The sequence below is a fragment of the Macrobrachium rosenbergii genome, chromosome 13, assembly GCF_040412425.1.
Source record: "Macrobrachium rosenbergii isolate ZJJX-2024 chromosome 13, ASM4041242v1, whole genome shotgun sequence".
Taxonomy (NCBI): domain Eukaryota; kingdom Metazoa; phylum Arthropoda; class Malacostraca; order Decapoda; family Palaemonidae; genus Macrobrachium; species Macrobrachium rosenbergii.
In genome coordinates, this window is record NC_089753.1 from 13881154 (window position 1) to 13906474 (window position 25321).

Consider the following 25321-nt stretch of genomic DNA (forward strand, 5'->3'; position numbering starts at 1 on the left):
AAATAACTATATCGATATGTGGTATGATAGAGGCAGAGTCTTTGCGATATACAGGTGGCTGCATTGTAAAACAATTTTTAATGCGGCATTCTCATTTAGGCCAAAAGGCGCCTGACTAAGTGATCAAAGTTTCTGAACCATTAAAATTAACAAGTCAGTTCTTTATGCCGTCTGAAAATTATCTCTCACTTAGGTTTTATGATAGATTTCTTCAAAGCCATTCATGGCGAAAGTCTTCGGGAGGAGATTATAATTATTATTAAAGTAGTTTAACCAGACCACTGAGCTGACTTTCATTTCAGCTCTCATAGGGCTGGCCGGAAGGATTTGATTAAAATACTAGGTCAAGGCCTGAAGACAAGCGCTAGGACCCAATAGATCATCCGATACAAAGATGAATGAATTAAAATGAAATTAAAAACTGCACATAGGCACATCCTCTCATACAATAAATACAATTACTCAGACTTCCTTACATACATACTAAAACCGTATATTAAAATTCAGAATATAAATTAAACAATTTAAAAAATTTTTCTTTTTGTAAAATTCAAATGTTAAAAGGGTTTTCATACTTTTATTATTTACTTATTTTTATATTTTGTTAATTAAATTGAAGAGAAACAAAAAAATGTTGGCTTGTGAAATTAAACAATTGATCTTTACAATTATGTAATTTCGTTTTTTTGCAAAACACTGTGTTTGCTAGGGTGGGATACAAAGAAAACGGAGATGTATATAAAAAAAATGCGCCAAAGTTTCTTCGGCGCAATGGAGTTTTCTGTACAGCGTATAACAAGGACACCGAAAATAGATCTTATCTTTCGGTGGTCTTGGTATAATGCTGTATGAGCCGCAGCCCACTAAACTAACCACGGCCCGGTGGTAGCCTGTCATATATAGTTGCCAAACGCACGATTATGGCTAATTTTAACCTTAAATACAATAAAAACTACTGGGCTGCAATTTGGGATGTTGATTGGATGGTGGATGATCAACATACCGATTTGCACCCCTACAACCTCAGTATTTTTAAGATCTGCGGGTGGACAGAAAAAAGTTCGGACAGAAAAAGTGCGGACGGACAGACAAAGCCGGCACATTAGTTTTCTTTACAGAAAACTAAAAACATGAGTAAATCATGCAATAAAATAAGAACAAACCTGAGAATATTATGTAATAGTTTTTTTCTGAACTTAATATTACCACTGAATAAATTTTTGTTAAGGGAATTTACTGTTTTACTACCATTTCTTTGAAGAAAAAAGTAACGTAAAAGGAATCTTGCAACCGACTTAGGAAATATGGCAACACTCACTGGATCACGTGACATGTGCAAACAGCTCTTTTGGTAAACAAGTCGGTAGACATAATATACCTACAATATAGACCGTGCGCATGTCATGGTTGTTCACCGTTGACCTACGAAGTTCTATTTCAATTTCAAGCCTATCCAGCCATCCATAAGCGACGAATCATGCGAGAATTTGTGAAGGAAGACCAACCAGGCGTAGAATTCACACTTATGCCTATCTGTCAAGTCAAATTTTGATGTGGCCTTTGGAACAGTCTCAAGTGTTTTTGCCAACCAGAATACTATTATTGTAGGCGAGTCTTCTACTGTCACTCGAAATGAGCGAGCAGAAACGAGATCAGAGGCGGCTTATTCGAGAGATTCTTTCCTCAGCTGATAAACATATGAAAGAACAAGAATAACCAACAGTAAATGTGCAGGAATTGCAAAAGCAATTAGATGCGTTTATTACTGTTACATTTGCAGTAAGAAGTACTTTGAGTATGTTTTTCCCCGTTACAAACCGATTACATATTTTTGCCAAACAGAATATATTATTGTAGGCGAGTCTACTCTTGTCACTCGACATGAGCGAGCAGAGACAAGAACAAAAGGGGCTTATTTGAGAGATTGTTTTCTCACCTGATAAACATGAAAGAAAAAGAATAACCAACAGTAAATGTACAGGAATTGCAAAAGCAATCAGATGCGTTTTCTACTGTTACATTTGCAGTAAGAAATACTCTGACATGTTTTTCCCCGTTACAAACCGATTACATATTTTTGCCAAACAGAATACTCTTATTGTAGGCGAGTCTACTCTTGTCACTCGAAATAAGCGAACAGAAACGAGAACAGAAGGGGCTTATCGAGAGAGACTTTCCTCAGCTGATAAACATGGAAGAAAAAGAATAACAAACAGTAAACGTACAGGAATTGCAAAAGCAATTAGATGCGTTTTCTGTTACATTTGCAGCAAGGAGTACTTTGGCTAAGTTTTTCCCCGTTACAAACCGATTACATATTTTTGATCTGACACATTTGTAGGTTAAATAAAAGGCAAATAAAGTAAAGAAACAAAAGTTTTTATTTTCGAAAAGTACATACATATGCCATTTTTTTCATAAAATGCCATTTTGTTTTGTTTCTTTATAATGCCATTGTTTTTCGTTTCTTTTTCAGTTGCTGCCATGAATTGGACTGCTGAGCATCGCGCTTTCATTGTGGAAACGTTTATCACAACAAACGAATCTGTAACTGCAACACAAAGAGCGTTCCGTTTGCACTTCAATCTTGGCAGACATGATCCCGTACCAGCTCGAAACACGATCTTGCTATGGGTTACCAACTTCAGAGCTACTGGATCTGCATTGAAACGAAAATGAACCGGCCGACCTCGCACCGCCAGAACTCCAGAAAATGTGGCAGCGGTAAGAGCTTCAGTTCAACAGTCTCCACTCCGTTCCACATTTAAACGCGCCCAGGCTCTTAGACTTTCCGAAAGAAGTTTGCGAAGAATTCTTCACGATGATCTTCAAATGCATCCATACAAAATGATGTTGGCACAAGAACTCAGCGAAAGAGACAAACTCGCAGAGCATTGTGTTTGGAAATTCAACAACATGCAGCAGTTGTGTTGTTCAGTGACGAGGCACATTTTCACCTGTGTGGCGCAGTGAATAAGCAAAACTTCAGATACTGGGCCGAGAACAACCCTCGTGAGTTGCATGAACGCCCTTTGCATTGCCCTCGGGTGACTGTATGGTGTGCTGTGGCAGAATTCGGTATATGGGGTCCGTACTTCTTCGAAGACGACAACGTTACAGTGACTGTGAACTCTGATCGATATTGTGAGATGCTAGAGACTTTTCTCAGACCAAAATTGAATATGCTCCACGATATGGACAATGTTTGGTTTCAAAAGGATGGGGCAACAGCCCACACTTCTCGACGTGCGATGGGGATTTTGAGGAAGATGTTCCCTGGTCATTTGATCTCATTGCGTGGTGACATCGGTTGGCCCGCCCGTTCACCTGATTTAAATCAGTGCGATTTTTTTTCTCTGGGGATACCTCAAATCAAAGGTATACATTAATCGCCCTCGATCTATTGAACAACTTAAAGATGCAATTCGTCAAGAAATTACTGCCATTCCACATGAAATGACCCGACGAGTTATAGACAACTTTCGTGAACGCCTTCGACAGTGTGTGGACAATAATGGATCCCATTTGACCGATTTAATTTTTAAAACAATGAAACAAAATGGCATTATATGTACTTTTCAAAAATAAAAACACTTTTTTGTTTCTTTACTTTATTTGCATTTTATTAAACCTACAAATGTGTCAGATCATTTTGCCTGACCCTGTATTATTGTAGGCAAGTCTACTCTTGTCACTCGAAATGAGTGAGCAGAAACGAGAACAGAAGGGGGCTTAATTGAGAGATTCTTTCCTCCGCTGATAAACATGGAAGAAAAAGAATAAACAATGTACAGGAATTGCAAAAGCAATTAGATGCGTTTTCTACTGTTACATTTCCAGTAAGAAGTACTTTGACTAGGCTTTTCCCCGTTACAAACCGATTACATATTTCTGCCAAACAGAATACTATTATTGTAGGCGAGTCTACTCTTGTCACTCGACATGAGCGAGCAGAAAAGAGAACAGAATGGGCTTACTCGAGAGATTCTTTCCCCAGCTGACAAACATGGTAGAAAAAGAATAACCAACAGTAAATGTACAGAAATTGCAAAAGCAATTAGATGCATTTTCTACTGTTACATTTGCAGTAAGAAGTACTTTGAGTAGGTTTTTCCCCGTTACAAACCGATTACATATTTTTGCCAAACAGAATACTATTATTGTAGGCGAGTCTACACTTGTCACTCGACATGAGCCAGCAGAGACGAGAACAAAAAGGGCTTATTTGAGAGATTCTTTCCTCAGCTGATAAACATGGAACAAAAAGAATAACCAACAGTAAATGTACAGGAATTGCAAAAGCAATTAGATGCATTTTCTACTGTTACATTTGCAGTAAGAAGTACTTTGACGAGGTTTTTCGTCACTCAACCCAATTAGATGCGTTTTCCTGTTACAAACCGATTACATATATTTGTCAAACAGAATGCTATTATTGTAGGCGAGTCTACTCTTGTCACTCGAAATGAGCGAGCAGAAGCGAGAGCAAAAGGGGGCTTATTTGAGAGATTCTTTCCTCCGCTGATAAACATGGAAGAAAAAGAATAAACAATGTACAGGAATTGCAAAAGCAATTAGATGCGTTTTCTACTGTTACATTTGCAGTAAGAAGTACTTTGACGAGGTTTTTCCCCGTTACAAACCGATTACATATTTTTGCCAAACAGAATACTATTATTGTAGGCGAGTCTACTCTTGTCACTCGACATGAGCGAGCTGAGACGAGAACAAAAGGGGTTTATTTGAGAGATTCTTTCCTCAGCTGATAAACATGGAAGAAAAAGAATAACCAACAGTAAATGTACAGGAATTGCAAAAGCAATTAGATGCATTTTCTACTGTTACATTTGCAGTAAGAAGTACTTTGACTAGGTTTTTCCCCGTTACAAACCGATTACATATTTTTGTCAAACAGAATGCTATTATTGTAGGCGAGTCTACTCTTGTCACTCGACATGAGCGAGCAGAGACGAGAACAAAAGGGCTTATTTTAGAGATTCTTTCCTCAGCTGATAAACATGGAAGAAAAAGAATAACCAACAGTAAATGTACAGGAATTGCAAAAGCAATTAGATGCATTTTCTACTGTTACATTTGCAGTAAGAAGTACTTTAAAAATATTTTGACTAGGTTTTTCCCCGTTACAAACCGATTACATATTTTTGTCAAACAGAATACTATTATTGTAGGCGAGTCTACTCTCGTCACTCCAAATGAGCGAACAGAGACGAGAACAGAAGGGGCTTATTTGAGAGATTCTTTCCTCAGCTGATAAACATGGAAGAAAAAGAATAAACAATGTACAGGAATTGCAAAAGCAATTAGATGCGTTTTCTACTGTTACATTTCCAGTAAGAAGTACTTTGACGAGGTTTTTCCCCGTTACAAACCGATTACATATTTTTGCCAAACAGAATACTATTATTGTAGGCAAGTCTACTCTTGTCACTCGACATGAGCGAACAGAGACGAGAACAAAAGGGGCTTATTTGAGAGATTCTTTCCTCAGCTGATAAACATGGAAGAAAAAGAATAACCAACAGTAAATGTACAGGAATTGCAAAAGCAATTAGATGCATTTTCTTCTGTTACATTTCCAGTAAGAAGTACTTTGACGAGGTTTTTCCCCGTTACAAACCGATTACATATTTTTGTCAAACAGAATGCTATTATTGTAGGCGAGTCTACTCTTGTCACTCGACATGAGCGAGCAAAAGCGAGAGCAGAAGGGGCTTATTTGAGAGATTCTTTCCTCCGCTGATAAACATGGAAGAAAAAGAATAAACAATGTACAGGAATTGCAAAAGCAATTAGATGCGTTTTCTACTGTTACATTTCCAGTAAGAAGTACTTTGACTAGGCAAACCGAACTTTTCAGAATAAGGGGCTTTACAAACCGATTACATATTTTTGTCAAACAGAATGCTATTATTGTGCAGAATACTATTAGTCTACTCTTGTCACTCGAAATGAGCGAACAAAGCGAGAACAGAAGGGGCTTATTTGAGAGATTCTTTCCTCCGCTGATAAACATGGAAGAAAAAGAATAAACAATGTACAGGAATTGCAAAAGCAATTAGATGCGTTTTCTACTGTTACATTTCCAGTAAGAAGTACTTTGACTAGGTTTTTCCCGTTACAAACCGATTACATATTTTTGCCAAACAGAATACTATTATTGTAATATAGTCTACTCTTGTCACTCGACATGAGCGAACAGAGACGAGAACAAAAGGGGTTTATTTGAGAAATTCTTTCCTCAGCTGATAAACATGGAAGAAAAAGAATAACCAACAGTAAATGTACAGGAATTGCAAAAGCAATTAGATGCATTTTCTTCTGTTACATTTCAGTAAGAAGTACTTTGACGAGGTTTTTCCCGTTACAAACCGATAAACTTATTTTTGTCAAACAGAATACTATTATTGTGGGTGAGTCTACTCTTGTCACTCGAAATGAGCGAGCAGAACGAGAGCAGAAGGGGCTTATTTGAGAGACTCTTTCCTCCGCTGATAAACATGGAAGAAAAAGAATAAACAACAGGAATTGCAAAAGCAATTACAAGAATTGCAAAAGCAATTAGATGCGTTTTCTACTGTTACATTTCCAGTAAGAAGTACTTTGATTGTACTTTGACGAGGTTTTCCACGTTACAAACCGATTACATATTTTTGCCAAACAGAATACTATTATCGTAGGCGAGTCTACTCTCGACACTCGACATGAGCGAACAGAGACGAGAACAAAAGGGGTTTATTTGAGAGATTCTTTCCTCCGCTGATAAACATGGAAGAAAAAGAATAACCAACAGTAAATGTACAGGAATTGCAAAAGCAATTAGATGCATTTTCTACTGTTACATTTCCAGTAAGAAGTACTTTGACTAGGTTTTTCCCCGTTACAAACCGATTACATATTTTTGCCCATGCAGAATACTATTATTGTAGGCGAGTCTACTCTCGTCACTCGAAATGAGCGAACAGAGACGAGAACAGAAGGGGCTTATTTGAGAGATTCTTTCCTCAGCTGACAAACATGGAAGAAAAAGATTAACCAACAGTAAATGTGCAGGAATTCCAAAAGCAAATAGATGCGTTTTCTGCTGTTACATTTGCAGTAATAAGTACTTTGACTAAGGTTTTCCCCGTTACAAACTGATTACATATTTTTGCCAAACATAATACTGTTATTGTAGACGAGTCTACTCTTGTCACTCGACATGAGCCAGCAGAAGAGAGAACAGAAGGGGCTTATTCGAGAGATTCTTTCCTCAGCTGACAACCATGGAAGAAAAAGAATAAATGTACATGAATTGCAAAAGCAATTAGATGCGTTTTCTACTGTTACATTTCCAGTAAGAAGTACTTTGAGTATGTTTTTCCCCGTTACAAACCGATTACATATTATTGCCAAACAGAATACTATTATTGTAGGCGAGTCTACTATTGTCACTCGAAATGAACAAGCAGAAACGAGAACAGAAGGGGCTTATTCGAGAAATTCTTTCCTCAGCTGATAAACATATGGAAGAACAAGAATAACCAAAAGTAAATGTAAAGGAATTGCAAAAGGAATTAGATGCATTTACTACTGTTACATTTGCAGTAAGAAGTACTTTGACTAGGTTTTTCCCCATTACAAACCGATTACATATTAAAAGGAACCGCCGTAAACTGCCAGTCTGCATTGACCTGCTGCATTTAAACCCCAAGGATTATCGTTATTTACGTGATAAGCCGAGTTTCCTCTTCCATTAAGGTCCGTTCACCCATTCACGTATCAGCCCACGCATGTTCACGCATGAATGGAAACTGGTAGTTGGCAACAGCTTACGTAAGTACTATGAAAAAGTTCGGTAATGCGTATTTAAGATCGTGGACATGTCGGGCGGAGTCGGGAGGTCGATACGCACCATCCCAGCATGCGTGGGGTGCCACATACGTTTCGATATGTTCAAAAGATACGTGTCTGCTCACATCATCCATCATTTTGTGAGGTTCTGCACGCACCGCGTGGTGCATCCGTAGCGTGGTCTGCATGCCTGCGGGACTAATGACGTGTGGTCCTACGCTGTTCTCCCGTTTCTGCCAAGCACCGCATGGGTCCCCACAAGGTTCGGACTCCGTGGCAACAGCGCCTCTCCCCCAGGACCTGAGACGATGAGGCAGCGCTGTGTCGGATGTATAAAACAGCTTGCGGCACGGATGTGGCTTCAATTCCTCTCCCGGACAGGCAGCAGCAACACCGTTTCTTACCCATCCAGCGCCTTTGTCAGCAGACCGTTGAAGAAAATGCTGAAAGTAAGCAGCAACAGACAGTGCAAGGGGGCTTATAAGCCTCCAACATCCCAGTCAGGAGTGGAGACGGCCTCTACAAGGCGGCCACCTGCTGCAGGCACCCCTGCAGACACCATGGAGGAGGATGTGGTCATAAACCTTGAAGAGGCTGACGAGGTGGAGGACATGGGCAGTGACCATAGCCTCTTCAACGACGAGGACGTCGGCCTGGATGACGTAGACTCCGCCGATGATGATGGGAACGACGAAGCTGCTGATGGCACCGCCGCTAGGACTGTAAAAGCGTGTCGCAAGAAGAACCCCTCTGTCATCCTCTCAGATGAAAATGAGAGGCTGGTAGGGCAGTGGTTGGTGCAGGAGGCAGAATTCATATACAACAAGGGCATGACGGCATACAAGGAGAAGGCCAGGGTGTGCAGGGCATTTGAGGAGAAGGGGAGGTCTCTGGATCCTCCTGTGTCAGGCCCTGAACTTCAGACCTGGTTCACCTCCAGCAGGACCCACTTTGGACGCCTCACAGCCGAAAAAAGTGGTCAGGGGGCCAGCAGACGACTTGACGGACCGGGAGAAGTGAATACTGAACATCTTCCACTTCAAGCCCCACATCGTCCGCCAAAAGAAGCCCAAGGTGTTGGGACTTCCGATGGTGTCTTATTTTATAGTTTCATTGTTCAGTAAATCACTGACAAACTTTATTGCACAGTTTAATTAATGAAACTACAACCTTGTCATTCACAGTACATTTACATTCTCTCATACGTTCCATCTCTTTACAGGCTGTGTCTGCTGCAGCTGCTTGCAGCAACCCTCCTGGCCATGGTCCTGCCCTTGCTGTTCCTGCCCTTTGTGATCCTGCTGGCAGTGCCACTCCAGTCCCCTGCTCGTCCGATGACCAGTCGTCCACCATTGATGATCCTGCACCACCAAGGAAGTCACGGAAGGAGGACAAGACTGCAAGTGGGGTCCTGGACGTGTTGCTGCAACAAGCAGAGTCAGCTCGGCAAAGGCTACAGGGGGCATAAGACCTCTGTGTGACCCCAAGCTGACGTACTGGCGGAACACCCCGGAGGAGCTTGCCGCCAACTGTGCAGATGTGGGGCCCGAGCTGAGGATGGTGCTGAAGAAGTTCATCTCCGCCATACAGCGCTTTGTGAGGGCTACCAAAGAGGGTATCACGAGGCCGCCACGTCATCTGATATCCCACACCCAAGCAGAAGCCCTCTGGGATGCTCCGCCTGCTGCCCCAGCTCCCCTTCCTGCTACGACGGCTGCTACACATGGGCCACTTGCTACACCTAGTGGTGCCATGGCGCAGCCTCTCAACCTCACAGCGCAACAGGTGGCGATGCTGCATGTGCAGCTGTTTGCACCTGCAGTGACGTCCACACCCAGGGACCTCAATGTGTCTTTGCCAACGAGCAGCTTCCTGGAGAACCTCTAGTCTAAGGCAACATTTTTTTTCATACATTTTGTGTATGTGTCAATGTGTATTATAAATAATGTATATATTTTATATTATTGTATGTTTCCATGTAAATATTTCAGCATTAGTATAAGCAATAAACAATTGAAAAAACTTATTCAATGAACTAAAAACCATCAAAGTAACAAAATGAAGTAACAATAACAAAAATAAGTAGTGAAGGTATATTATATTAGAAATAAAAAATATATATATTTTCATATCAAGTTGTTCTTCACTACTGCTTGGTAACGGCCTATATAAAGATATAAACCATTTCAAAATATTCAAAGTTACAATCTTCCCTGGCCTTGGAGTAATGCGCTTAACGACATTGCAATGCATGTATTTGCTTCTGCGTTAAAAATGTCAGAGTCTATGATCCAATACTAAAAAAAAAAAAAAAAACATACATATGCAAACAAATATGTAGTTGAAAATTAACTTATATAAAAAATGTTTATTTTTGGTATTTTATGTTTAAGTGTATATATCAGGATTAGTATAAACAATAAACATATAATTAAAAATAACTTTTATTGAATGAACTAAAAACCATTATACTAATAAAATGAAGTAAGAATAACACAAATAAGACATATGTAAAACAAATAAATGCATAAATACAAAAGGAAAAGTAAACAGTACGGACATTAAAAATTTTGGAAGTCGACATACAAAGAGAAATTATTATAACAAATATAAATGTAGGTTAACAGTAGTTCTCCTGCCAAGTAACGGAACCGCCAGGAAATGAAAAGTAGTCTTTCAGGATGTTGCGTTGTTCCTTGGCATTCCTGGTTGCAGTGTTGCCGCCCAAGGTTGGAAGAGTGTCTCCTAGGGGTGGGTCACTCCTCCAGGCACCAGGTATGAAATCATGTGTGACGGGGTTCTCCTGATCTGCTTCCTGCCTGCGTGGATTTCTTGTTATTATAAGGTTGTGCAGAACACATGCAGCCAGCACTACTGACTCTGCACAGTCAGGCTTGATACACATTGATGTGTGGAGTAATCTGAATTTGCTGGCCAGAATCACGAAGGCATTCTCCACCGTCCGCCGTGCCCTACTTAACCTGTAGTTGTAGATCCGCTCCTCCTTGGACAGGCCTCTTTTGGGGTAGGGCTTCATGAGATAGTTCCGCTGGGGGAAGGCATCATCACCAAGCAGGAAGTAGTCTACAGGAGCTCCATTTGTTGCATCTGGTAGGGCCTCAGGTTGGGGAAGGTTTGCTTCCTGTTTTGCCAGCATTTCACACAGACGGGTCTGGGCAAATACACCACCGTCCGACTCTGACCCAATGACACCCACGTCCACGTAGAGGAACTTATATGAAGCGTCGACAATGGCAAGTAGAATCATGGAGAAGAACAACTTGTAATTGTAGTAATGCGTACCACCAAGGGGAGGGTTACGGAGCCTGATGTGTTTGCCGTCTATTGCTCCAATTACGTAGGGGAAGTTCCACCATTCCTCAAACCCACGGGCAACCTGCTTTCAAGCCTCTGGTGTTTGTGGTACCTGCAGTTCCTCATCTCCAAAGGCAGAAACAATGGCCCTGCAGGTCTCAGGTACAATGCAACTTATGGTGTTATGGGCTACTCGGAATGCGCATTGCAGGCTCTTGTATGGGTCATCCGTGGCGAGGAAACGTAGGGTGATAGCCACACGCAGTCCTGGCGTAAGGGGTTCCCTCCAAATTGTGCGTTGCTTCTGAATGTAGGGTGTGACACGTTCAACTATTTCACTGAATATGTCTGTCAGTTCGTGTAAAATTCCTGTCTAGTTCTGGGTTTTCGGTTGCCAGCTCCTCCATCAGGTTGTCATAGTGGCCTAGCTCCACTTTTCTTTGCAAGTACAGCCAAGCCCAAACCCTCCTCTTTTTTTTCTTATTTTCAATTGCAATGTAGGCCTTCACAGCTTCCACCAATACCATGCAGTGCACATACTCCACAACGGCCTCCATTACGTTTCTTTGTTGTCTGTGTGCTGGTGTTATAAGGGCAACGATGTCCTCAGTGTTCTCCATGTCGATTCAGCAGCAGGGGAATACTTCTCGCTATAGGGAGGTGGTGAATGGCACTGCAAACACGTGCACAGCACGGCCCTTTTGTACCTGGCATATACCAACCGATGTACGTGGGGATATCGTGAGATCGTAACGCACAACGTTACACATACGGTATACGTGCGTGGGTGTTACTTGCTCTGCCACGCATTACATATGGGGGTGTGGCCTATTGTCGTGGCAGTTCACATAAGCATCCCGTCAATCTTGCGCAGTGCGTAGCCTTAATACACATTACTCCGTACTTACGTTATGGCGTCATTATGTTGACTTACGGACATTGGCCTTTGACACGTATCCACTTGATCGCGCCGACAAACCCTACAGTATAGCCACGTTTCACATGCGTGAACATTCGTAGGCTGATTCGTGAATGTGTGAACGGACCGTTAAATAGCACATTGCAGAGAGATGTATCAAAGATTAGCGTAGAACCTCGGCTATTAGCTATTAGTATCATTTTTACATCTTTTAAACAAAAAACAGAACCCATGGGTGAGTGGGGTAGTTTAGCGTTGTCTCAGATAAAATGAGTGCTGCATGAGACAGATTATCTGTATGCACCTAGAAGTAAGGATGTCTGCGTAATGTTCAGGGGTTAATTACTTAATGGAAGCAAATTGCATATTATGAAAATGTGTGTTTCATCTACTGTCAAAAGTGGAGTCAGGTTTCATGTGGCAATGAGGAGTGATTTTGATCTTGTTAATGGGAAATGGTCTTAAAACTTGGGAATTAGCACACACTAATGCTTCTTTTAGGAATGCTGCAGCTACTTGCCGGGATGTACATGTCTTTGCGGATGCTCCTCATCTATTAAAACTACTTAAATATTTTCACTGGCAATGGTTTTCTTTTACAAAATGTTAATAATGGTAGTGCACGCCGTTCGCGAGATTATCATAAGTACTACTAGTGATATGAAAACTACTTTCAGCTCATCAAATCGCACTATCGTGTAAGTGAACCGATTGAGGGTGAAATTACCAGCTAAATTGTTAAAAAGTACGGGGAAGGTCATTTTTTAAGTAAATCAAGGTCTTCTTAAATGTAAAAAATGGTCTGATACAGTTGAGTTTATATTGTTAGTAGATAAGGGGTTTGTTATTTCCATTCTAGGGCAACTAAAGAGCAAAAAAACTCAAGTGATTCGTATGGGTTGCATATAACACACCAAAACGAAGTATTGTATAAAAAAAAAAAAAAATTGTCTCGTAGTGTCAACGAAAGTTTGTGGCTTCAACACACTTGCAATTTCAAAAAAGGTCTGATTGTGTCTTGTATCTTCGTTAAAGTTACATGAAATGTAAAGAAAAATATATGTAACATTAACTTTACCAAGATTCTTTAGGGCACGCTCCTTCTTGCCGAGACAAATGGAGCCACTTAGGTAATAAACAGAAAAAATTGATGCAAGTTCAACTGAAAGTTCATTGCTAGATATGGAAAAACCTTCATCTCAAAAAGAGACGAAAGTTTGTTCCAAATTCAGGCCCATCCCGCCAATTGTAAGCCTCGAATCATGCAAGGTTTTGTGAAGGCAGGCGAACCTGCACTGCGGCTACGAAGGTAATCTATATGATGCATTTTTGCTCCAATTGTGAGGTGAATGGTGTTAAAATTGAATCACAATTGGAGCATATTCTTATAATTACAACCTTTTTAAATGTGCAAACTTAAATATGGAGTAAACGGGTCCTACATACGAGAGTATTCAAACTCGACAGAAAAAATAGGTTTCACTGCGTGTTAGGATCTTTGGTGGTTCTATGGGCGGTACGGTAGTTACCTGTTTATTTGGCTAATCCTCTCCCCTCCCCTCTTATTTTCACGGGATTGTTGACGTCTGTGGTGGCGTGGCGCCAACTATTAGCAGGGATGCCAGCGCTAGGTTTTTAAACCTAGATCTAGGTTTTTTCACTTGAATCTAGGTTTCTAGGTTTTTTTCTCAAAATATGCACAAAATCTAGGTTTTTCATGAGTTCAGCAAAGCAAAAATTAATATAAATCAATAAAATGCTCAATAACTTAAAATAGGGTCATGGTGTGATTAAGTTTCATGCACCTTCAGAAAAAAAGGATATAGCTACACTTATCAAGCAGCGTCAGGTCTCGCTTCTCCATAAACTTATAATCAGTTTCCAATTCTCGACCTTTCATGGTATGGGGTATTATAATCCGGTCGTAAAATTTTCCTTCCCCATTTCTCTTGAATCAGCCCATGACTGCTCGTTAAAATTTGTCTGTTATTTTGTTGACTGTGTTCTAACCCTACAAATACGGGGTAAATTTTATGAAAAAAAAATTAATAATAAACGCTAGGGAATAGACGGAAGGAAATGCAAGCGTGTCTTTAATGAAAGCAACTCATAGTTTGATTCTCTTTCTTATTTGAAATCTTAATAACCTTATGGATCACTTCTAGGGCTTCCGCATTTGAATATCTGGGAGGGTATTCCCTTGTGGGTGCTACAGGCGGCATTAGCAAGGGCCTGGGTCGGTAGAAGGACAGCTTAATCCAAAACAACCACCAACGGCATTAATCCTTTAAAAGGTGACCTACCAGACAGTAGACGTGGGTGCGTTTGTGCCACATCTACGATATTTCACCATTTTTAAATGAAGTGTGTGTGTGGGATTAGGAAGAATTGGCATGTTTCTAATGCGAGGTCCATGTTTCAACTTTTGGTTCTTCCTAATCGTTTTTCGGACCCTTGACCTCAGTCCAGAACATATGTATTAAGGGATACACTCAGATTTGGTCTTTATATATCCTTCATTAAGACTTTGTTTTGCGTGTGGCGACAACTCCTCTGTTTTTCCTCTGATTGGAAGGAGGAGACAGTAATCTGCCCTAGAGCAAATCACGTGTTAACTACCTAGAGAGAAACTGAAAAACAAGATATTCCATGATTTCTATCGTCGCCAAAGTTCATTCCAGTTGTAGTGACCTTAGTGGCTGTGGAAGTAGTGGTTCATTATTTTAGTATAATAATTGGTTGACTAAGTTCAAACTTCGAAGTTGTGTTCTAGTGTGGTTAGACTTTTTTAGTGATAATTTCATTTTATTCCCTCTACAATTATGAGTGAGGAATCTCCCATGAAAAAAAGAAAACTTTGGTATGTACAATCATTTAAAAATGAGTGGTTAGAGGATGAAAATTTCAAAGACTGGTTAAAGCAAGACAGTGTGAATAAAAATAACAGTTACTGTATATGCTGTAATGTTACCATTAAAAATGCTGGAAAATCAATGTTAATGAGCCATAAAAACACTGAAAAACATAAAAGAAATTTCACTGCAGCTAAATCAAGTGTGAAAATAACTGATTTTGCAAAGAAAAAGACAACTGGCGAAGAAGAGAAGATCGCAAATGCTGAAGTCCTAATTGCTGGTTATTTCTCGGAACACAATGTACCCTTTGTTCAAGTTGATCACCTACTTGACGTGTGTAAAAAAGCATTTCCAGACAGCGATATTGCCAAAAGAGTGAATTTGAAAAGAACAAAATTGGCATATATTATTCAAGATGGCACTGCACATTATGAAAAACTGGAAATTAGTGAGATGTAGAAAACAAAAATTCTCATTGATAATAGATGAGAGTACTGATATTTCAGTAACTCAGGTGTTGGCTGTAGTTGTTCGTTACTTTGATTTTACTAAGCTAGATGTTGCAGACGCACTTCTCGATATAATTTTTGTCGAGAATGGAAGTGCTCAAGGTCTTTTTAATGCAGTTAGAAATATGTTTGAAGCAAAAAACATTCCATTTAGCAATGTTATCGGTTTTGGGAGTGATAACTGCTCTACAATGCTCGGTAAAAAAGGAGGGTTTCAGAAATTGCTTAAGGATGTCGTTCCAGATGTTTTCATCTTAGGCTGCGTGTGTCATTCCTTCGCGCTTTGCGCCAGCCATGCAGTATCAGTGTTACCATCATTTTTAGAGTCTTTACTGAAAGATCTAACTTCTTATTTCTCTCGAAGCAGTAAGCGTCAAAACGACTTTTCTTTGATTCAGGAAGCAGTTAATCTCAAATCAGCATAAAATACCAAAACTTGCTCAAACTAGGTGGCTCTCAAGAGAGAATGTGATTTCTGTAATATTGCAGCAATGGGATGCACTTATTATCTACTTCCAGTCAGAATGTAAAACTGACAACGTTGATGGTGCACAGCATATATACAAGACGCTTGTCAATCGTGGCAAAAAGCATATGCTATGCTTTCTCCAGTATGTTCTTCGTAAAGTAAATACCTTGAACTTGGAATTCCAATCTGAGGGTTTTAGGTTACATAAATTATATTCCATGGTGTCAGCCGAGTATGCTGATACTTTGAGCCTTTTCATCAAGGAAGATTACCTTGCAAAAAATAAGCTGTCTGATATAGATCCTAGCGACAAGAGCATCCATAAACAAGTTTCGTGCACATATCTGGGTGGAAGAACAATGTCTCTGCTGGTGAGTGAGCCTCTAGAAACTCAAGCCATAAGTGACCGATTTAAAATGGACTGCCTAAATTTTTTTATCGAATTATGCAAGCAGATTAAACAGCGATTTACTTTCAAAGAAAATGACGTAATTGCAGGGCTAAAAGTATTAGACCCAAAGATTGCATCAAGCCTTACTTCACCACCATCCATTGCAAATTTGGTTACTCATTTCAAGTCTGTTGTCTCTGAAAACGAACTTAACGTCCTTGATGATGAATACAGGAGCTTTCGTGTTACGAAAGAACATATTGGCATAAATGATGACATGAACATTCCCGAGTTTTGGTACAGGTTGCGAGATATCAAAAATGGTTTGGGTCAACCTAAATATGAAAACCTGTCCAATTTAATGACAAATTTAACCGTTTTACCACACTCGTCAGCTTGCGTAGAAAGGATCTTTTCCCAAGTGAACTCAATTAAAACAAAGAGTACCAACAAGTTGAAATCAAATACAACAAGAGACAGAATCTTAGCCAAGCAATCAGTAACAAAATATAATAATTCATGCATAACATGGCAACCTAAAAAAGAACTGTTGAAAGATTTAAAAGAAGGAGGCGCGTACAGACGTTATTCACAACGACTTAAAGATGCTAAGAATTCTGCAGAGTTGATAACAGTATATGAAGCTAGTGACAGTGAATAAATAGGGTAAGTATTAAATAATGTTGTGTATATTTGATACTTTGCACTCGAAAATTAAACTTTGCACTCGAAAATTAAATGTTAAAATCTACAGTAATGATGAATGTAGCGCGTGATCTAGGTTTTTCTTTGCGTCATCTAGGTTTTTTTTCCTGTTACAATCTAGGTTTTTACATAAAACCTCACTGGCAACCCTGGCGGGTGGTATGTGTTACAATTGTTTGACTTTGTTTAATAGTCCCACCATCCGCGAGGCACACACTCAGGCCTGTACCGCTCGAACCACTGTCGAATACCCAGAACCCGGTCAATTTAAACAGTTTACTAAAGTTAAAGCTCTGCAGCCAATCTCACACATGGCTTCCTGGATTTTGAGGCGTATAATATTCAACCGAAGACCGGAGAAGACGATCCGAGAATAGTATCTCGGCAGAAAGCTTTCGCTTACCGCTACGTGATCGCTGACGGTAGAACGGGGGAATATTGTACCCATAGACTAAGTCACGGAGAGAAATGCGTTGATGATTGTTTGCAGAACATGAACCGGGACTGGGCGTTATTGCGCGAACGAATGCGTGCGTATCCTTTACATATGACTCCTGAATCCACCCGTAAGTTTGAAGCGAGCACTCATTGCGAAGGATGCAACGTCGAATTCAAGGCTGGAGTCACGAAAATGCGACATCACGCTCATTCTGTGGCACGGGATAACTTTCTGTGTGCACTGTGTCAACAGTGTAATTTGAAGATTCAATTTAAGGAGCCGACTTTAACAGTGTTCGTACACAATTTGTCATATGACATCGCCCTGGTCTTGAAAGAGGCGGGGGCTCAACATGATTTTGAAATTCTGAAATGCGAGGGTAGTAAATTTTACTCAGCCAGATCAGGCAATCTGAGATTCGTGGATAGCAACAACGTGATTAGAGGGACCCTTTCTAGTCTCGCCTCGAATCATATCAAACAGAAAGGTTCCCTCGAAATCGTACGTAAGTTGTTAACCCAGTATTCTCGGGATTGTCTCGATTTAGTTTTGGGTACGGGTAAACAGTACTACCCTTATGATTATGTGACGGGTTTCAATATCCTGCGAAAGCCTGGCATCCCTTCTCGAGTGTGTTTCGATTCGGAACTTACAGGGGAAACCCTTTCCAGCGAGGACTATGCACACGTGGTCAAGGTTTGGAACGCTGCTAATTGCGCCAATCTTCTAGATTACACCATTTTGTATTTGTTAATGGATGTGGGATTATTAGCAGGCGTTTATTTAGCTTGGAGGAAGGCTGCCATGGCGCAATTTGGACTAGACCCCGCCCGTTACCTGACTTCTACCTCTCTCTCGCTCGATGCTTTCCTATATTCCTCTAAAATTCGTCTCCCCCTCATTTCGAATGGTGAACTCTATCAATTAATTTGTAAAAACATCCGCGGCGGTTTTTGTAGTCTAGTTCGAAGGCAATGTGTAGCTAATAATCCAGAGTTAAATCCCAGTTTTAGGGTAGGTGATCCTCAATCGTATATATTATACGTTGATTTCACCAGTTTGTATCCCACAGTTATGAGTAAATACAAAATGCCCTTGGGTGAAATAACTGAACTTTGCCCTGCCGAATTAGAAAGTTTTGTCGCTAGCGATATTACCGCCATTGATTCACAGGGTGAATACGGATATTTCATCCTGCTCGATACCAAACTAGTTAGACGGGATGTTGCTCTACAGACGGACGATCTCCCTCTCGCCATTCATCACATGAATGTGACTCACCAGGATCTATCGCCCTATAGTAAAAACCTAATGAATAAATTCAAGGTGAAGCTACCCAAGAAAAATGTTAAGTTGACGGGACGCATTTACCCATGCGTAATCACTTGATCTGTCTTCCTTATTACAAACATTGATAAGACTCTGTCTCGAAGTTGATGTAATAAGGAAAGTGTACAAATTCAAACAGGATTTTTATTTGAGGGAATATATTCTGGAGAATGCCGAAAGGCGTGCTAAAGAGACCGATCCGGACAAGAGGAACACCATCAAAATCATAATGAATGGTCTTTTCGGTGTCACTATTAAAAATTCATTGAATTATTCTACCCGAACTGTCGTCACCACCGGTGAAGCCTCTCTCCTCAGGAATGTGTCCAAACACACGTACAAGTCTTTGGAAAAACTGGGTAATGACAGGTACATTGTGAACCATTGCAAAGAGTCTTATGGCTGAATCCCCGATTTATATCGGTTTCAGTATACTAGACATGGCGAAGGATATGATGTATCAGTTCTATTACGACGTTCTTCGAAAGCAGTATGGACACCGAGTTCAGCTCCTTTACACCGACACTGACAGCTTGATCTTTTCCCTCGTGACTGATAAACTCAATCGAGAACTGAAGGGTGTGCTCAAACCCTACATGGATTTGAGTAATTTCCCCAAAACTCACGAATTGTATTAGTCACGTAAGGGGAAACTAGGGTTAGTCAAGGTTGAAACGGGAGCTGAACTCATGAGGGAGTTTATCGGCGTTAAACCTAAAGTTTATTCGTATCTGACGGAAACTAGTCGTAGTAACACCTTGAAAGGAGTACAAAGGTGCCGGCAAAAGACCATTCCACATGACCAGTATCGAGCTGTAATCGAAAAGAATGAGATTACTTATACTCGTGTGCACAATTTGCAAAGTAGGAGGTACGATGTGTCATACGAGCCAGCGAAAGGTAATCTCTGTCCTTTAGAGGACAAGAGAGATTATGTGACACCTTATAAATCGTTGGCGTATGGACATCCAGACATTGGGGTGGAGGAGGGTATGGCGGAGGAGGAGGAGGGGGAGGGGGAGGGGGAGGGGGAGGAGGAGATAGAGAGGGGAGTGGTGGTGCCAGCAGTAGCGGCAATCTCTCCAATTTTAATATTCCCGCTCCCGCTCCTAGCACCTCGAGAATTCCTACTCCTCCGACCCTACATCCATCACATCATTTCCCGCGGGTGAAAGGATGTTCAAAACGTCGGAGAGAGAATAGTCAAATCGACGTCTTTGACTTCTCGACGGGAAATGGTTTCACCTTCTCCTCCAGTTAAACGGAGGCGTATCACACCTTGACCGGGTGTCATAGTTTGTATATTTTACTATATATTTTATCCTATATTCATATATTTTAATATATTATATTGTATATATTTTTATTATATATTCATATACACAGTTGGTTTTTTATATTTTTAAATTATTAAATTGCATTTTTATTAGGTTGCATTTTTACTGTACATTGTATTTTGATATTGTAGGAAAAACTTGTATATATTTCATTATGGAAATTAAACATATTATTGCCGTCAACTTCCATTCACCCTAATTATTATTATTAAGGCTTGTATATAAAAGGAGCGTGTAAAGTATACAACTATAGTCTTGAACGCGCTAACATCATGGCTGCGACAGGTCCCTTCCCTGGGCAGTTGTTAGACCCGTTCGCTAATCCCGCTCGTATTATCATCGCGGGGTTTATAGTAGTACCAATCTAAGGTGAGGGTTTTGTGGGGACGAGAGACATTTACGTGCGTTGCCAAACTTCCATTCTAAGAAAAATTTCATGGAATATAGGTCGTTGTTATATAACAAAACTGAGTGGAATTACTCTGAAATATTTACTAAACATGATTTTTATGTATGAAGTTGTTATTGATCAATATTTTAAACAGTTTTTCAATATCATATTTACGAAACGTGGCAAACATGTTGCCACATCTACAATCTCGATTCTCAGGTCAAGTATTGACATCTGTATCTGTCAGTTAAGAAACAATAACCCTTCGTTAATCTCTTAAGAATGGTCAAATCTTATAAGCTGGGTCCTTTATGGTGAAGGTGAGAATTAGCGGATGCAAACATAGTTGAAGGTCAAACACGTGTGTGTGTGTGTGTGTGTGTGTGTTTGTGTGTGTGTGTATGTGATTAAATGGTTAAAAGATGTTTGTTGACTGAACTTTTCTGTAAATAGAGAAATTTTAGTATGAAAATGTTTTTTCCATCTTTGACGTTATTTTTTTCTTGTGTATATTGTTCCAAGACAACAGTCAACTGAATATGGAGAAAAATATTCTGGGGATAAGATGAAAAAATAAATCAAATACCGTGGTTAGGATTGAAACTGATCTGGCATTGCCAAACATCGATCTGGCATTGCCAAACATCAATCTATTAACATTTTTAATGAGGTAAAGGGAGTAGTTTAGTAACTGAAAGTAATAAATTTGCTCCAAGAATGATTGAATCGTGACTTTTTTACACAGAGCCCGATGACAATTGTGTTAAACCAGTCATTAACATTAACCTTATAAAGTGAAGAAATGTGGCTTTCGTATGCACTTCTCTGACCTCGTGTCTCGGGCCAGGCGCACGGGTATATAATGAGCTACAGTTGTCATTATAGGACAATACAGCCTTTTGCAGTCGTCATGGATGGTCAGAGTTTCTCACTGGGAGTCATTCAAGGACAAGCAAGGAAAATTATTCATAATGTGTCAAGGTACTTCACAATGGAGAAACAAAACAGAGGACCCATTACTAATGTTGCGAATGCAACTCTTCGTACAGCTGAGGCAACAAACGTCAGTAAAGCTACTGTTGAACGAATATGTAAAGAAGCACGAGAGTCGCAAGAATTATTTGGTAACCCAGTTTACGAGATAAAGAAGAGGAAAAGATCAAAACCTGTGACTGGTTTGGATGACTTCGACAAATGTTTGCTTCGTCGGATAATTCTCCAATTTTACGAGAGGAAAGAAATTCCAACCATTAACAAAGTGTTGTCTGAAATGAGGAAAGAACAGGATTCAAAGGTGGTAGAGAATCTTTAAGAAAAATAGTGAAAGAAATTGGTTTCCAGTACGCAAAACTCGATGGTAGAAAATTTTTGATGGAACGATATGACGTGCAGTGCTTGCGAACAAGATTCCTAGAAAAAATGCAAAACGTCAAAGAGAACCGAAGAAATGTAATTTATCTAGATGAGACTTGGGTTAACCAGAATTATACTGTGGGGAAATGCTGGAAAGATAATAAATCAGAGAATGCTTCTGGAATTAAAGTGCCGTCAGGAAAAGGTGGCCGACTTATAATTCTCCATGCAGGCTCTGCATGTGGTTTCATTCAAACGCTGAGCTTACATTCACTGCAAAAAAATGATGGTGATTATCACCGTCAAATGAACCACGGAAGTATTTGAAGAATGGTTTCGTTGCCAGTTGCTCCTGAACATACCTCCAGCTTAAAGTTATTGTGATGGATAATGGCATATCATTCAAGGAAAGTAGAAAAAGTACCAACGATGTCAAGCAAAAAGGCAGTCATTACAGAGTGGCTCATCTCTAAAGGTGCGAAACCAACAGAGAAAATGTTGAAAAGTCAACTTTTAGAGATGGTAAAGGAGTACTCTGTTAAAATAAAAACCACGTATGTCGTAGATAAAATTGCAGCAGAAAATGGGCATGAAATTATTCGGCTTCCTCCCTACCATTGCCAATACAACCCGATAGAACTAATTTGGGGCCAAGTGAAAAGTTTCATAAAACGAAACAATTTTAAGATGACAAATCTATCGGAACTTACTAAAGAAGCTCTGGATACTGTGACACCTGAAAATTGGGAGAAGGCCGTAAGACACGCCGAGCAATTGCAAGTGGAAGATGCAGCAAAAGATATTTTGATAGACAAATATATTGACTCATTTATTATAAGTCTTGACTCTTCAGATGAGGAGTCTTCCGATGAGGAGTCCTCTTAAAATCTCTCGTCTTTATACGCTGTTCTGTATTGTTCTCATTGTAAACCATTGTACATGTATATGATCACAAACTGAAATAAAGTGAATCATTATCATTCTTATTTATTAGATATACTGTATTTATTACTTGAATGCTTCTGAAAATAAAGAAATGTTTAATGTAGGAAATTTACCATATCCGTGATTTCCCTTTAGTTTTGTCTCTTTTGTAGATTGTTGATAAATAAGTTAAGAATAAAAGAACTGTTTCATAACTCTGAATTTTTAATACCAATACACACCATATGATAAATATTTATCTGAATAAAGGAAAAATAAACTTATACCAGCGAACCCTTAACATTTTAAGACAATTGAGTGGGCATTCCCCTCACCCGAGTCTGAAAGGAGGATAATCTGTACTGGACATAGGTTTTGACCTTGGGTAATGTTTCCCTTGGGGATTAGTAAGGAATACAGAGCTTTGACTTTGGCCACCTCTACAAAGAACTTAAAGATATGGCAACGTGTGTTTTCGGTTTTAGACACGCCTAAACCCTCACCTTAGATTGGTACTACTTTACTCGATGTTTCATGACATTCTGGACAGACTTTAGTAGCGGACACGTCCCTCTTAATATCCAAAAACTGTCTATGCCAGCTATATCGCTCACGGGACCTCCTCTTCCGCGGACAGCGTTGCCAAACTGGCGGGAATCCCGCTAGTTCTGGCGGAATCAAAATTTGATTTGCGGGTTTTAAACCGTTGCTGCGGCTAGCGGGAAATCTGGCGGGATTTCAAAATAGTTCATTCATATTACAGCAATTTTCTTACGACTGTTTAAGGACTTATTATAATTCATGAAATTTTGGAATTTAAATGGTTTAAAGATAATTTTATCTAAAAAAAAATATATATATATATATATATATATATATATATATATATATATATAGAGGAATACGAGAAGTTTACTCAGAACCTTGGAGGGTAAAATAAATGGGCTCCATTACCAGGTCGTGACCTTTTTACCAGCATGTTATACACGTCAGAAATCTAGCCTCAATACTCTCTCTCTCTCTCTCTCTAACAACTGTCCATGTGTTAAACGTGAATACTGACTAACTAGTGAGCAAAATCAATTAAAATATGATCCTTGAGTGAGAAGGGCTATTAAAAAAGTAAAAAACTTTTATTACTCTTATGAAAGATACATACGTTTACACTTTGGGAAGTATATTGAACTTAACAACTCGGAAGAATTTAGTGAATCTCTTAAGGCGTGAGGGCCCCTGGGCTGCCAGGTTTGGCATTATAATGCCAATTTGGCATTTTCGAGGCATGGTTGGCATTCATCTTATCTAAGTCAATGCCAAACCCTGTTTGGCATTATATTTGGCATATTGAAGGTTGATGAGAGTCGGAAATATACACCACGTATTAATAATAATAATTGAATTGATGCACCTTTAGAAAAAAAAGGACATAATCCTATCAAGCAGCGTCAGGTCTCTCGTCTCCATAAGCTTATAATCAATTTCCAGTTCTCGACCTTTCGTGGTATGGGGTATTGTAATCCGGTCGTAAAATGTTCCTTCCCCAATTCTCTCGAATCAGCCCATGACTGCTCGTTTAAATTTGCCTGTCATTTTGTTGACTGATAAAATATGGAGTAAATTTTATAAAAGATATTAATAATGAACGCTAGGGAACAGACGAAAGGAAATGCAAGTGTCTTTATTACAAGCCACTCATAAATAGTTTGCTTCTCTTTCTTATTTGAAATCTTTATAACTTAGTGAATCACTTCCAGGGCTTCCACATCTGAATATCGGAGAGGGTATTCCCTTTTGGGTGCTACAGGCGGCGTTAGCAAGGAATCGGAGAGGGTATTCCCCTGTGAGTGCTACAGGGGGAATTAGTAAGAGCCAGACTCGGCAGAAGGCCAGCTTGATAAAGAAGACAACAACAACCAAAGGCATTAATCCTATAAACGGTGACCTACTAGACAATAGACGTGGCGATATTTCACCACTTTTAATGAAGAAGTGTTTATGGAATTAGGGAGGATTGGCAGAGTATGGGAGGTCCACGCTTTAACTTGTTTTGGTTCCTCCTAATCGTTTTTCAGACAGCGCGCGGCTGGATAATGAGTTTCATATGAAGAGGCAGATAGTCTGCCAATTTAGCCATTCTTTAGCTAGATTTAGCCTCTTTCGAGTGATTCAGTCACAATATTTTTCGTTTAGCAACTTTTCAGCCACTTTCTGCTGAAACTATCGACATTTCTAGCAACTTTTCAATAAACCCAACAGAAAGGGGCTTAATCTGCCTTTCGGCTTTCTCTGGCACCCAGCCACCCACCGTGACCCTAATCCTTGACCCTTGACTCAAGTCCAGAGCAGATGTATTTAAGGGATGCATTCAGATTTGGACTCTATATATCCTTCATTAAGACTTAGTTTTGCCTGTAGTGACAACTCCTGTGTTTTTCCTCTGATTGAAAGGAGGAGACAGTAATCTGCCCTAGAGCACATCACGTGTTAACTACTTGGACAGAAATTGAAAAACAAAATAATATTCCTTGACTTCC

The 25321-nt window shown here is 39.8% G+C and overlaps 2 protein-coding genes across 3 annotated transcripts in view; both read right to left on the reverse strand.

Moving 5' to 3' along the window:
* LOC136844923 (uncharacterized) overlaps positions 1–25321 on the reverse strand; it is a 647158-nt gene that overhangs the window by 417882 nt on the left and 203955 nt on the right. The gene's annotated exons all lie outside the window — the stretch shown is intronic.
* LOC136844723 (uncharacterized) lies at positions 10472–11119 on the reverse strand. The gene has a single exon (XM_067113960.1). The coding sequence runs from the start codon at positions 11117–11119 to the stop codon at positions 10472–10474; it is 648 nt and encodes a 215-aa protein (XP_066970061.1).